The sequence below is a fragment of the Catharus ustulatus genome, chromosome 4 (genome assembly GCF_009819885.2).
Source record: "Catharus ustulatus isolate bCatUst1 chromosome 4, bCatUst1.pri.v2, whole genome shotgun sequence".
Classification (NCBI taxonomy): Eukaryota; Metazoa; Chordata; class Aves; order Passeriformes; family Turdidae; genus Catharus; species Catharus ustulatus.
In genome coordinates, this window is record NC_046224.1 from 8,871,924 (window position 1) to 8,887,085 (window position 15,162).

The 15,162-nt window shown below is 38.9% G+C and overlaps 1 protein-coding gene across 2 annotated transcripts in view; it reads left to right on the plus strand.

Annotated features, from left to right (window-relative positions):
- Window positions 1-15,162, plus strand: part of SEMA3D (semaphorin 3D) — a 138,788-nt gene that overhangs the window by 91,815 nt on the left and 31,811 nt on the right. For both annotated transcript variants that reach the window (XM_033058216.2, XM_033058215.2), the window contains exons 9-11: window positions 10,857-10,971; window positions 11,395-11,464; window positions 13,126-13,270. In XM_033058216.2, the coding sequence (XP_032914107.1) occupies window positions 10,857-10,971; window positions 11,395-11,464; window positions 13,126-13,270 (330 nt within the window). The remainder of the gene's footprint in view (window positions 1-10,856; window positions 10,972-11,394; window positions 11,465-13,125; window positions 13,271-15,162) is intronic.

Genomic DNA, 15,162 nt, shown 5'->3' on the forward strand with positions numbered 1-15,162 from the left:
CTGGCAGTTTCTGAGCAGTGTGACTCTGCTGGCAGTTTCACAAAAAACTTGAAAATTAGTAAATGAACAAAAGCCTATGTGATTTGCAGCAAGATGTGTGGGGGAGAACTCATTCAACTATGGACACACACTGAAAAGCAAGGAGTGGACAAGTGTATGGATGTGTAAATCTACAGCTGCTCTGCAGTCCAGCAAACTCCCAGCTCCAGCTGAGATTTCAGTGGCCACAGCCATTTCACACTTCTGTCCTTGACCTAAAGTGTTAAGATAACAAAACATTCATTTATAAATCAGCTCTCTAGTAGGTTTGTAGCCAGACGAAAGAATGGATAATCTTTAGTTGGGTATTTCACAGCAGAGTGATTAATGGCAGAATGGAAATGCAAACATTTATGATTTGTTGCTAGACATGGCATTTGCTGATTATGAGAAAGCACTTAATGCATTAGAAGAAATTGATTGACAACATTTTCAAACCAAGGCACATGAGAGAGTATAGTAAAGTAAGATATATTGGCTAGAGAAAACCAGCATCCTTTACCTAGAGAAAAAGGAAGATAAGCTATCTTAATAAAAGCAAATGTATTGTAAGGAAATCCTAATGACTGTGTATAATCATACCTCAAATGAGAATGAATTTGTAGAGTAATCATGTTAATGGGAAAAATTCCATGAATTTTATTTTTAGTAGTCGAACCAAAACAATGAAAGCTGATAAGCAAGGTGATTATTATTAATAGTTCTACACTGTCTTCTTTATTTACTGAGCACTTCCTACTGGTTGCAAAATTCTCTTGATAATTTAGACTCCTGCTTTTTATGATATTTGTCTTAATTGCCAACAAATTTTTTAAAAATATTACCAATTATTATAATAAAAACATGATTATTATAGGTATTTAATATAAACTAAATATGCAAATAGACTTGTCTGTTCATGGACTGAGATATTTTAGATCTGTGCTGTGATATGAAGCATCTGCTGTGCTTAATTGTCTCTGACATGGGAACAATGCTGTTGATTGCAACAACTGATAACAATTTCTACTTGCACTGTCTCATTAATGTGACCTGTCCTGCTCAAAGTTAAGCCTTTGCCCTCTTTCCCTGTTAAGCAGACAATAACAGTAAATGGGAGGAGCTCAGCAACTTCGGAAATAATTTGCTTGGTGTAAACACAGTTTTTTTCTTCTAGAACTTGATTGCTCTCTACCTCACCATGCCTTAGGGCTCCTGTCCATTAATGCCAGAAACACATGCTGAAATTAGAATGGGCTTTGTTTTCAATAAGAAGCTTAGTCAATGCAGTCTATTCTTTGGCTAATTTTCAAGGGTTCAACAATATGGTCTCTCAGTGATCCCCTCCCTTGGGGAATATCTCTGGAAAGCATTCCCCTTTCCCAGCTACTTTCAGACCCAGCAGACTGCAGTGCTCTTGCTGGCAGCTCTTTGCCCAGAGTCCAACAGCTGTCACTTGTCCTGCTCACCAGACCATGCACCCCAGTGCCCTGCAGCCTGTGCTGCTGCTCTGCACAGCCCTCACTCGGATTTGCATCATCTGTTCTGTGTCACTGGGGGTAGCACTGCCACTGGGGGGGAACTGCTTTCAACAGGCACTTTCAGAACCAGTTGTGTAATTTATCATGGCAAAAGGCATTTCCTGTTTTTGGTTTGAGCAAGGCAGAAAAAGTATCATTGCCCTAACTGCAATACCTGATATTACTTATGGTGCATTAATACTTACATAAATTGCAGTGTTTGGGGTTATTGGGTTTCTCTTCATGTAAGGCCATAACCAAAAAGAAAAATTACTATTGAAGATTAGCCAACAAGATTTATTTCTTTTTTTAAAATGCATGCTGTTACATATATGTATATTAAATGATCACACAGACCTTAACTTCTTAAGAGCATGGATCCACTTATTCCTATTTCTAGAAACACAGGCATAAGCTTTTACAGCTACACTGTTTTCAAGCCCACAGTGCTGAACCACTTTGCATCAGATAAAGGCAGAGCACAGTCATTACACATTGAGGAAGATTTTGAAAAAAAAAAATACAGTTGCAGTATCCATACACCATGCCCTATGCTGTCCAGTAGCAAGTCAGCTCCATTTTTTCACCTCTAAATAATGTCAGAATTATAATTCTATTTATTGGCAACCTCATATATGTACAAGTATAGCCCTAGAAAGGACCCATTTTTCCCTCCTATTTTCCCACTCAAATAAGGGGAGAATTAAAAATCTAACACAGAGCAGTCACAGAAAAGGTTTTGAAGAGGGAGGAAAGTTGTTGGAGCTTTTGTTTGTTTGTTATCTATATAGCAACATATATTTTCATAGTTACAACCTCATCCTATTGGAATGAAGTGGAAATTAGCCAAAAGCAGTAGTCTCTGTGCTACAAGATGAAAATCCTGTTTATTATTACAGTGGTTTGCATTTGCTGTGTTACAAGCTTCTCTTTAATGGTTTTGGTGATGTATTGCAAAAGCTGAAGTGTGCAGTCTTGGAGGCTGGTTTCTGAGACCTCAACTGCCAAGAAATCAGACTTCAGCCCCTAATGTTTTCCCATATTTCCCAAAGTGTTTGGTATCCAGAAGCAGCCTTTGTTCTAGTGGGAACAAGTGAGCTCTTTGTCTTTTTTTTTCCTTTTTTTTTTTTAATACCATTCCACCCCTATATATACCAAGCTGTACCTGGGGAAAAGAATACTGCAATTAGGCACAGCCCTCTTGGTTAAACTGTACTTTCTAAGCACACTGGAATGTAATCATTTTAAGAGCTCTTGAGTCGAGAGCCCTGGACACACCCTGCATTCCACCTTTGGGTAATGTAATTTATTTCCAAAGCCGTGAACATCAGCAGAGTTCAAGGCTGTGACCTTGCCTCCTGTCTGGTGCTTAAAGCAATTTGTATTCCCAGAATGGCAGGAGGCAGCTATTCCTCTGTGGCTCCAAGTCCAGAGTTTCTGGTTGGCTTTGCCATGGGGCTGTTTGTATGTGGAAGTTAAGAGGTGTTTTTCTTGTCCTGGATATAGTCTAGCCATGCCTTCACTGCAACTAGGCATAACTGGCCCATTATCATTATTGGTATTTCTGTACTGTGGAGATAATTGATCTCTCTCCAGAGCCCTTGGAGCTGTCCTGGCAGTGTCCTGCTTTCCCGTTCAGCCGCACTAGCCAGGTCCCGGAAGCCAAATAGCCATGTTCACATGTTCTCAGCAGGGCTAATTAGTCTGGGCTCAGAGCCATGCTCGTGCAGCTATCCTGCTTCCAGTTCTGGAGGCAACTCATTCCAGACAAGATTTAACTTCCTGTGTGTTACATGCATACATACCTCCTTTGTCACCATAGCATTGCCTAGCCACAGCTCCAGCCATGGGAAATATTTTTTTTTTTTTTGATTTCTCAATAATAAGGACTAAGAGCCCTATGAAAAAATCGTCCCTGGAACAACCTTGGCCCTCATTTGCCCACTGAGTGTCTTTGCAGCCGTGAGTCTTTTGGCAACCAACTCTTGGACTTTCAAATTTGATATTTGCACATTATGTGCCATTTGAAAGTTTTCAAATTATGTAGGAAAGCAGATGCTCATCATGCTGATTTCATTTTTTAAGAGCTGATGTGTTGGAGACAGGCCAGTTCCATAGAGTATCAGCTTCTAACAGTGATGGATTAAGAGATATAACATCAGGCTTTGTCAAATCTTCTGGTCCAACTTTCCTTATTGGCAAGGGTTATATAAGTAAAGGAAGTTTCATAAATTTGTGTCCCTCGTGGGTGTGTTTTAATAATTGGTGTTTTGAGGAGTGAAATCATGATTTACAGATGATGCAAAAATATGTAAAATATGCTTATATGTAAAGAGGTGAGACTGAATTTTACTGAGCCTCAGGGAAAGTGAGAAGAAAGTTGCAGTGTCAGGATAGATCTTTAAAAACTGGACTGTGGAAATGCAGCTGCACAACCTCTGAAGCAAACTTTGGAAGCCATCCTAGTTGCCAGAGAGACTCAATGCATAAGACACTGTCAGTACACCTTGGCTCAGAGGTGGAAGCCTCTAGAGTTATTTGGAGTGAAGTTCTTATGGCTAATCCAAAGTCCCTGACTTGTGAGTGCTTTGGCTCAGATGTTCAAATATCTGTAAGAGTAGCAAATGACTTTCTGATTTTGAAGTTTCCTCACATGATGGAATTATCTTCCTGTCTTTTTTTTCCCTGTCAGTACATTTACTATAAAGGTGTACCATGGTTTGCAGTTTTGCTATTGCTGATTGAGTACAGTGTTGTTAATGCAGATGTTTCAGGACTCCAGATTCTAAAGGACTCTCTGACATGATGACCTACCTTTGTTCTTTGGTCTCATGCCCTTCCCAGCTCTCAGCCCGTGGTTATCAATGGTGTACTCACAATATCACATGCAAGTGACTCCAGGCACTTGCATTTATCCAAGTGAGGAAACCAATTATCAGGCTTTCCCTTGCTTCAGTAAAGGCAGATAATTTTTGGAGAAAGACTCCCTCCCACCTTCAACCCAAATCACTCTCTGAATGGCATATTTTCCACTTGCTATAAAGGGATCTCTGTCCTACTAAGTTCCTGGAACCTGAAATTCAAGATATTCTGATTTAAGAATATGAAATTCTGAATGGCAAATTCAAGCTTATTTGTTCATAAAGAAACTTCTTTATCCCAGTGCTGGATCTCATAATCCTTCAGTGTCACAGTGCTGTCAATCTCTTCAAATCATATAAATTCTGATCTCCTGTTTGACATGAATTGCATAAGCCATCTAATTACTTGACTTGCCTGTAGCTTCTTTATCAAGAAGCTGCCTTTCATAACCTGAAGCTTTTGTTCTCTGTCTTTTTATATCCTTCTCATCTATGTATATGCTATAATTTATATTATGTATATATGAAAATTTAGGTGAGAGGTAAAAGGAAGTGAAACACACTGGAATAAACCATGGACAGTTTATACTCAAAATTTTAAGTAGATTTTCCTAAGAATGCCATAACATATTTTATTTCTTCAGCTATAAGACTTTGTTAACTTCAGATTCCCCCTGAAGTTAGAATGAGCAACCTAGTGGTGGATTTAGTAGAGTGCATTTAATTTGTAGCAACCTTTGGACAGTTTAGGGCAATAGTCTTAATACTAGCATGCCTGCAGAAGATAATCTGAGCAGGATTGCTGCATGGCCTTAGAGTAAAATGGTGCTTAATTTTATTCTTTTATTTGTCCCAAAACATCCTTGTCTTCACCTGAGCCTGTTAGTTTCTGTATTTTGGGGATTTTTTCATGGTATTTTTAGTAACAGTCCATAATTTTTCTTTGCTGTGTAGTTAGATTTTCCAGTCTGGATCCCATCCAAAGATAATTTGGTAGAAACTTCTGGGTGTGATGTTTAAATACTTTCCAAAATAAAAATAAACATTTTCCATAGTGAACCAAAGTTACGCATGCTCAGTGTGAGTACTTTCCGAATGAAATAAAAACAAGCCTGGTTGAGGAGCAGGAACTAAACAGCCACCACCTCATTGTCAGATGGGAACTGCAGACACAGAGGAGAACTGACTTCCCCAGCTTTATTTCATGTGTCCATAGGAGAGCAGTCCAAGTTCTAAAGTCTCATGTGCCTTTTTTCTCTTGCTTATATTGCAAGTGTGCTTTTATTGTAAGTCACACTTCGTGTGTAGCTTGATATTTTTACTGTAGCCTGATGAAATCAGGGGAGGAATCATCTACATTAGTATGGACAAGAAATTTCCCACCTGAATTCCTGAAGGAGCAAATTTACCTTTCCTGTGTTAGATTGGCACCTAACAGTTGAGTGAGGACAGAATATGTAAAGTGAAACAAAATAATTATAGAAAGAACTGTGAATCTGATGGCAGAAGTTGAAAGGAGACTGTTGGCTTTTTCTCCATTAATAAAGTCAGCTACAAGGTTGGAGGTTTTTTCCTCCATAATATAAGGCTTTGCTTCAGGGGGTGCCGTTTGTTTCTGGTAGCTTTGTCACATAGCTAAGCTTCAATAAGAGAAAGGCTCCAGGGCCTTTTGCAGTTTCAGCACTTTTCCTCTCTGGTCTCCAACATTTCCTTTCATTCAGGCCAGGAATTCTCTTTGGATGGTCCTTTTGCACATCTTGCCACTGGCGGTAATTAATAACCTGCTTCTAGAAATTCCACTCATTGTCTTTTTTCTTTTTTCTTCTTTTTTTTTTTTTTTAATTCCTTTTAGCGGCTGTTCAGGATAATTACTGTCTTTAAAGTTTTATGAATCACAGTGTTTGACATCTTTGATGTAGACTGATTTTTCAGATAACTGCACTTTTTGTCCTAATGTTCAATTTGTCACTGTTACTTACAAGCAAATAAGAGATTTAAATCCACAAAGATGCAGATGTTCTTTAGTTTCATTACCATCTGTTTTCCTGCCTACTGGATTCCAAGACTAACATTTGTTCATTTTAATGAAGCTACATTGATGTAGTATACAAGGTACAACAGAATAGAAAATAGATATGACAGAAAGTCTTTAATATAAGGGGATTTTTAAATCACTTTTATTTCTTTTAAATCACTTGATCATAGAGCAGTATCTTTTCGGATGGTTTTTATTTTCATATGAACTTATCTTTAGCTAGATGGTTTGAAAAACCTGTTTTGCTTAATTGCACATAAATTCCAGATCAGAAAACTGAAATTTCCATAGAAGACTCCCAAGAGAGGTGCATAGTATGGCTTTAAATTACTTCACAAAATTTACACTCTGCCATTTAATCAGGAGTCTTCATGAATGTCAGCAAACCGTACAATTACGTATGCACGTGGAAGTGAGGCATCTGATATTTGAATTCTCAGTGTAATTTTGTAAAAACCTGATTTCTCACTCCACCAAATTGGGTTTTTTTTGTAACCAGCTCATTGAAAAGGAATGAAATTTTAGGATTTCTGTAAATAAGAGTCTGCCTGATTTATTAAAGTCATATTGGATTACTTCCCCCTTTATCTAAGTAATTTTTAGTTATAATTTTTTTGTGATATTTTGAGGTAATATTTCCTCAACAGGTGACAGCCCCCCTTCTAGCTGGCAATTATCTGCATTTCTAACTCAGGCAAGCACAAGTAACCAAGATTTTACAGGCACGTCTTTCTGTTAAAAAGAAGGTATTTCAGGCAGAAGTGTTGGTATTTGTTACATCTTGTGAGATTACAAAGCAGTAAGTGCTAATTAAAGTTTTATTTATATTCAAAATGAAATATGCAGTCCTAAGTGCCTTCATCTGTCCAGTAACAAAGTTTATAGTAAACACAGCTAATCCAGTGTGCTTAGAAGTGATATTTTGGGAGATAAGATTTCAGATACTCGAGGCTGGTTGGCTGTTAAAAGATTAGCCATATTTTTGGAATGAAAGGCTTGTTCATGCTGCTTTCCCCTTCTCTCAGCACTTAAATTTATCTTGTCTCCTTGTCCAATCTCCCTGAAATATTTAGAGTTCTTTGTATTCAGACCATATCTCTTGTCAAAAATCATTTCAGTACATCCAGTTAATTACTTCAACAGGCTTGAGGCAAACCTTTGCTTGGTATAAATCAGCTGAATGGGCTTCTTAGGAGTCTGTGACTTTGTGTTTAATCCTTACTTCAGTCCACCTGTGCACTAACTGGACTTTGCTTTGGTGATTTTCACTCTTCCATGCATTTCTTCTAATCCACTGACTACCCAGCCTGTACATCCTTCTGTATTCATGTCCTGCTCTGCAGCCAGCTCACAGCATTTGAGCACATCAGTGATTCATTCCAGACTGCTACTATTAAATAATCTGTTTGGCAAAAGAGACTGTCTTCTTTCTGTAGCAACCCAGTCTCAAAAATAACTTGTGCCAGTGTTTCCTTTGTGCAGCCTCTCAGAGGCCAATAATCAGAATGATGAGGGTCCAAGGAACCTGCACCAGAGTGGGCAGATACAATACACATCAGCATGGTCTGAAGGAAGGGAGAATAACTGCATGTTCTCATGTTCTCCAGCACCTGAAGCCTCAAAATGAGTCAAAAACTGACCTAATATGCACCAAAAAATAGGATGAGGAAAAAAAAATAGACATTTACAGAGCTTAGTAAGATACGTTTTAGTTTCTGAACCTCCTTAGTCTGAGCTGGACTAATTCTGTATGTAAATAAAATCATCATGGCCTTTTGTCAGTTTCTGCACTTTCTCAGTTGATCTCAGTGAATCCTAGGCACGTTGTGGGAAAAGAAAGACACTGTATTAATCAGAGATGATGTATGGAATTGAAAAGTACTATATGGCTACTAATGAAAAAAATCCCCCAAAAGCCCCACAACCACAAATTACCTTCCTAGTAAAATGTACTTTTTATTTCACTCAGTCATGGCAGTAGGAAAAGCATGTTGAAGGATATGTCAGCATATGATATGTGCAACTGTCTAAAACAGTGAAAGGTCTTTTCAGTCTCTCTGCACCATAAATTTGTCACTCTCTGGCTTCAGAAGGGCTTGGTAGCTCTTGGAATGCTGACTGATCACTGAATCTGCTTTGCTCCATTATGTACTGTACAGTGTTACTTTGGCAGCTTTTGGATATGTAAAACACACCTAGTGAATGTCTGTTCTAATGTCTCTTAAATTCAAATAATATGGTTAACATCATGTCCTGGTTTGAGAGCAAGCAAATCTGGATACATCTTACATCCATATATTTCATTCTTTAATGCACATAGCACTTACTAAGATTGCTTCCTTTGAGCACAGTGTTTGGTTCACACTGCTCTCTAGCAACTCAGTGGAATTACTGATAGATTTAAAATAAGCATTTGTGATAATGCTGTGGTGGATCACAACTTAGGGTTGGAAAAGCAAAGTACATATCTTCCCATCTCTTGCAGAAGCTGAATGCTGCAGTGACAGGAGTAGGAACTAGTCAAGGGTCCTTCTTCTATTTCAGCCCCATCACTTGCTCCACACTTTCTTCCTGTTTTCTGATTTTAGTCAGCTAGTTAGAGACATCATCTCCTGTGATGCTGCTGCATTCACCAGAAATCAAAGTGGAAGCCCTGCAGTGTGAGATTTGCTTAGCTAATCCGAACTGCCAGAGGAAGGAAAAGCTTAACACTCCTTGCTTTTTTAGATTCTTTGTCGCATCTTGTAGTTGTTTGGTTTCAACTGCATGACAGAGTCTGTTTGCTCTGCCTTTGAACAGAACACACATGCAGAGGGGTTTTTTTGCTGTTGGCTTCAGGCTGCTAATTTTGACGCCTTTGTAATAAATCTGTTGGGTAGATGCAAAGCTTCAGGCTTGGCAGGGCCTCAGGAAATCAAGAGAGGAGGCAACAATTCTTGTAAGAGCAGGAGTTCCAAAGGCCATATATTAACAGGAATCATTTCCAACTGAGCTAATCTATTTGAAAGTAGCAGGTACATGAAAAGGGGAAGCAGTTAGAGTGCATTACCAGAGAAATGTTACTCCTTGTGAAGTGATTTCAGCACTTAAAGCCATCTTTCTGAGTGCCTGTAGTATGTATGATACAGCCCCGAAGGGCCAAATACAATCTGGGGTGATGACATGCAATTCCCACCACCCAGAGTTTCCTACTGTGGCTGGTTCTAAGCCTTCAGATGGAAAAGTGAATTAACAAAAAGTGAAAAGTGAATTTCTCCTCATGAATCTGAAGGGGCTGAATATTTGTGGCTAAATTTGTGGTCCTTAAACTTGCAGCACAGATCCCCTAAGCTTCAGAGTTTATAACTGAGGGAAGTAGGCACTTTCCTGGGATCATTCAGAGCCTACAGCTGGGAGACTGTTGCTGGTGATAACATTCTTAAGTATTTCAGTTCTTGGTTCCTGTTGTATATCATTGCCCTTACCATTTTTAGGATGAAGAGTTCTGGGGACCAAATAGCTTTGCAGAACCTAAATAGTTCTGTTTGGAACCAACAGGGTCCTTCATGTAGTCAGTGGAAGTACGTGAGCAAACTCCTAGTTTGGCTTCTTCAAATATTGTATATTCCACTATCCATACACCTCTGCTGATCCAAGTCAGTAGAAGGTCACTTACCCTTCAGAAAGGGTATTCCAATCCAATTCCAAAGGGTAATTTCAATCTCAAGTGACCCTTTATAGTTTTTTTCTTTCTCCAGTGACTAAAGGAAATTTGGACAAGTATGCTTATGTTTTGGAAACCTGTAGTAAAATAAATTTTTAAAAATCCCACTTGTGGGAGAATAGACTGATATTTCTGTAACAGTGATTATTAGAATAATATGACTGATTCTGCCTGAAATGCATTTTTCTCTGTGCTGTGTACACAAGGAAAACAGTGCAGTATTTACATTGTAAGCTGCTGATCAATATAGTTGGGGGGTTTTTGGTTTGGTTTGGTTTGGTTTGGTTTGGTTTGGTTTGGTTTGGTTTGGTTTGGTTTGGTTTGGTTTGGTTTTTTTGTGAAATTTATCCAGAATGTTCTGTTCTATTATTTGGTTTGTAAAAACTTTTGAAGAACAACTTATTGTAAAAATTAGCCTCACAGGGAGCAAGAAATCCTGTGATGTAGACACATTCCAGTTAAAAAGCTGGTGAAAGAACTTTGCAATCAGTTTTGAAAATCTGAATTGCTCACTCTCTGAGCTGATAAGTAACTACAGAAACTACATAGAAAAAGGCTCTCCTACACTCTTTAAGGAAGAAGAAAATGAAAAAAAATTATGTTGTTGTGTTTAGAGCCAACTTTGGAATCAGACAGAAGATGCACAGTCCGTACTGTGCAACCATGTGTTAAAGCCCTTGCTTTTTTGATATTCAAGTATTTAACTTTATTTTTGCTAGAATGATATGGGAGGCCAAAGAAGCCTAATAAACAAGTGGACAACTTTTCTGAAAGCCAGGCTTGTGTGTTCCATACCTGGTCCTGAAGGGGCAGACACACATTTCGATGAGCTGCGTAAGTTGATTTATCTTTAATGGTCTATTTTGATGTTAGTAATACCTGCTTTTGTTGGATTTTTTTCCCCCTCTGATTTATAGGAAGTACTATGTCTTGTTTTGATTTTACTCCTCTTCCAAACAGGGCTGAATGAGAAGTCCCTGATCATAACTAATACTGATCTGATCAGAATTACAGTGTTTTTCCTTTTCCCTCCAAAAGCTGGAAAGTAAAAATCTGATTTGGTATAAAACCCAGACTTTCTTCAAATGAACACATTTTAGAATATTACTGCAAATTCACGTGACAGAAATTAATATTCCAACAAAAATAAAATCTTGTTATATTTTTACAAATTTCCAAATTACAGTTGGTAAATGCAGAAATACTCAATGGATATTTACTAAAAAAACATCCCGAAATGTATTTTTCTCATTGCAGAAGATATATTCTTACTTTCTACAAGAGATGAGAGGAACCCGCTTGTGTATGGAGTCTTCACTACAACAAGGTATGTGAAGGTATTGGGATCATGTTTGCCTGTGGAAATAAGTGGTGAAGATCTCACTCAGGACTTCTATGCTTTTGTATATACTCAGGTCTTCTAGACTAGATCCTGATTCCTGAGACCAGTTAGGAACTGATGGAATAAAATGTCCGTTGTCAGGGCTGTAGTTACTGAGGACAGTATTTTTCAGAACTGGAAATAATAAATTATGTCCCTAAACCTTTGTGTGCCTAACTTTTGAGACTGATTGTAAAAAGGAATGTAAATGTAACAGTCAAAAGCAAACTAGATTATTTCATCCTCAGCCGGTTGAATTTTTAAATTTCTATCATATTTACTGAGCAACCAGTAGTTGCTATTTTAGGCAAATTACTGTCATGAAGCATTTCTGTAAGCAACACTTTGACATCTGCTATTTCTTAGTATCAAAATCTTCTCTCTCTAAACTGATAGTTACGTGATTTTATAGTCCAGAGTTAATGAAAGGATAACCCAACTTTATCTCAGAGGGATGCACTAGTTAATTAATGACCTTTCATATCAATGCTGAAGTGCTCTCTATAGAATTTTCAGAAAGAAAACTAATAATTCTTTCTTTTGTCTTCGGAGCCTTTGAATTAAGTGTAAATAATGACTTGCCAAATGCTGACCAGTATGAGTACAATGTGGAATTGTCAAGACACTCCTTAATTCAGAAGCAGTTACCACAGTAGTTCCCTAGAATGCATAACCACAGAAAATACTTAAAATCAAAGTAAATATTGCACAATAAATGAAATGGTTGGTGAAGTAGCTAACGTACATGCTATTCAGCAACCTGGCATGGTGCTCTTTGGAAGACTGAAATGTTTTGGATTTTTTTGGAAAAATACATTAGAAAAAGGAAAAAATACATGAAAATAAATAAGTTTATTTTTATATCTTGTTTTTCTTTTTGTCTTTCCAATGCAATTTGGAATTGAAAAGAATTCTCAGGGAGCTCACCTATATCACTAATATATGGTCTTCCAGGTGTGAACACAATGTATATGAATGTCCTTCACTTGGACAAAATTCTAATCAAAAGAGCTAGTAAATGATAGCTGGAAAGTGTCAGCCACCAGAAAAAATGACACTCTATCAAGTACTCCCAAAGGCCAAACAAGGTCTCAATTGAGCAAAGCTTAAAACTCTAGCAACAGAGACATTAAATATCTATAGTTACCAGACCTGTGCACTTAGCAGCACTTAGATCAACTGGAGGTGTAGGGCTGACCCCAGCCCCACCAGGCTCTGTCATTCCTTACTGGAGGTGTGGAACTGACCCCAGCCCCACCAGGCTCTGTCATTCCTTACTGGAGGTGTAGGACTGACCTCAGCCCCACCAGGCTCTGTCATTCCTTACTGGAGGTGTAGGACTGACCCCAGCCCCACCAGGCTCTGTCATTCCTTACTGGAGGTGTAGGGCTGACCCCAGCCCCACCAGGCTCTGTCATTCCTTACTGGAGGTGTGGAACTGACCCCAGCCCCACCAGGCTCTGTCATTCCTTACTGGAGGTGCAGGACTGACCCCAGCCCCACCAGGCTCTGTCACTGCTTTCCTCCCTGGCTGAGCACAGCCAGGGCTCAGGGCTCAGGGCTCAGGGCTGTTTGCAGCATGCTCATAGTCACATCCTCTCTTGCAGCTCCGTGTTCAAGGGCTCAGCAGTGTGTGTGTACAGCATGGCCGAGATCAGGGCTGTGTTCAACGGCCCCTACGCGCACAAGGAGAGCGCCGATCACCGCTGGGTGCACTACGAGGGGCGCATCCCCTACCCCAGGCCTGGCACAGTGAGTGGTTCTTTCCTTAACACCTCTATTTCTACTCAAAAGCAATCATGCTTCACACCCTCACCAGGCTGGTCATTTATATTTTCCACTCAGGATGTTTCAAATTATCCTCTCAACTCTTTCCCTTCTGTGGACAGCTCAGACATCTACTTACCCTGTAGGTATATAAATATATATTTTTCCATGTCTCTGAGATAACATTGTGTCCAGACTATTTCCTGATTGCCTCTCATATTGTGGTCTCTCATCTGTTGGGATCTCCTCTAAGGCATCAATGCTTCATAAAAAGCCAAAAACATTTCTTTATATAATGTTAAGTTATCATGAGGTTTTTTTATTTGTATTTCTGTTATCTTCATGTCTGTTAAAGTCATTGAGATACTGTCATTGATTCTGTTGTGTGTATTTCGCATGTGTTGTATTTTGAAGGAAAATAAGGAGATAATTGCTGGACATTTTATATGATAAAAAGTAACAGGAAGAAAAGAGAAATTTGGTATCTGGAAATACATTTAACCCCAGTGTCTTAGACTTCAGCTCTAACAGGCCAAAACGAGGAGGAAAACTTTGACAAACTCATTAAAATTTTCCCACTTCTGTCACAGTATTAAATTTGGAAAAGCACAGGCCAGTATTACAGATGAGAAAGAAATGGTATTTTCAAAAAACACATCAACTTTAAAAACATCATCACAGCTTTATGCAACTCTTTGTACATAAAATGTAAGAGCAACAATTTTATCTGGAACAGCTGTTTATTCTCTTGGTCAGGTATTCAGTGAACAAGTGTCAATGTTGGATGTGGCCTAGAAGCCATCTGGCCATTTCTGCACTATTTCTCTGACATCAGCATTGGTGTAGCCTCAAGCCATATTATCTAGTTAATTTAGTTCATCTTTTCACACATTTCCTTGTGTCTCTGTGTTTTCTTCATCCTTCCACTGGGCTGAGCTGCATGGCCCACGCTGATGCTGTTGGTTGCACGTGGTGTTCCCAGGGCTCGGCAGGTCAGCCCCCAAGTGCTGATCCCCTCCTCTCAGCTGAGGATGAGCCTCAGAGCTGCTCTCTCTCCAAAGACCAGGACAGCTCAGAGACTGATTTGGCCTGCCTAGGATTGGCCTTGATGGAGCAAATCTCAACTTATTTGGGCAATTTAGGCATTGCCAGCTTGCGCATCTCTCTGTCATGGAAAATACACAGTGCCCCCACAAACAACATTACATTTAATTTTTTTTGTGTGCAACCTCCATGGCTGGTTAAGAAGATCAGATAATTTAATTTTAGCTACAAAAACAGTGCCAGTGAGAACAATAGCTGGTCCCATGGCATCTAAAGAGATTAAAATAACTCTCTTGCAAAACTCAGAGTGCCCCATAAGGATGAACACTCTTCACAGATAGACGGGTCATAAGCTCATTACATTTTTTAGTGTATTAACCATCACATGGTTGAGCTGGGATTCACAAGGAAGGAAACATGCCATGCTGAAGCATGTCAGTGCTGATTTTTATCACTGATTTGCATATCCACGGTATCAAGTTTTGTGAAAGTTGAAAAGTTTAAAGATAAATATTTTCTATACGCCAACCTTTAGCTCTCCGACTGCTTCCTTCAAGCACCTGATAACAGCTGTAAGACAATCGTATCTTAAAAGTCCTCCAAACCTTCATAGTCAGTGGATTTCTGTAAGAGTTTGTCTGACCAAGGACTGAGAAGGGAAATGGATTTACTTGTGGAAAGCTGTCAGAAGAAAGATATCTATCATATTGGCTTTATAGATTAGGTAAACGTATTGCTGCATAGCTTTTTTATCTGTTCTCTTAGTGAGCTGCACTGCAAAGTACTTCAGGCTCAGTGGTTGATGTAGGGTATCCAAATAAGTAGATTCATGC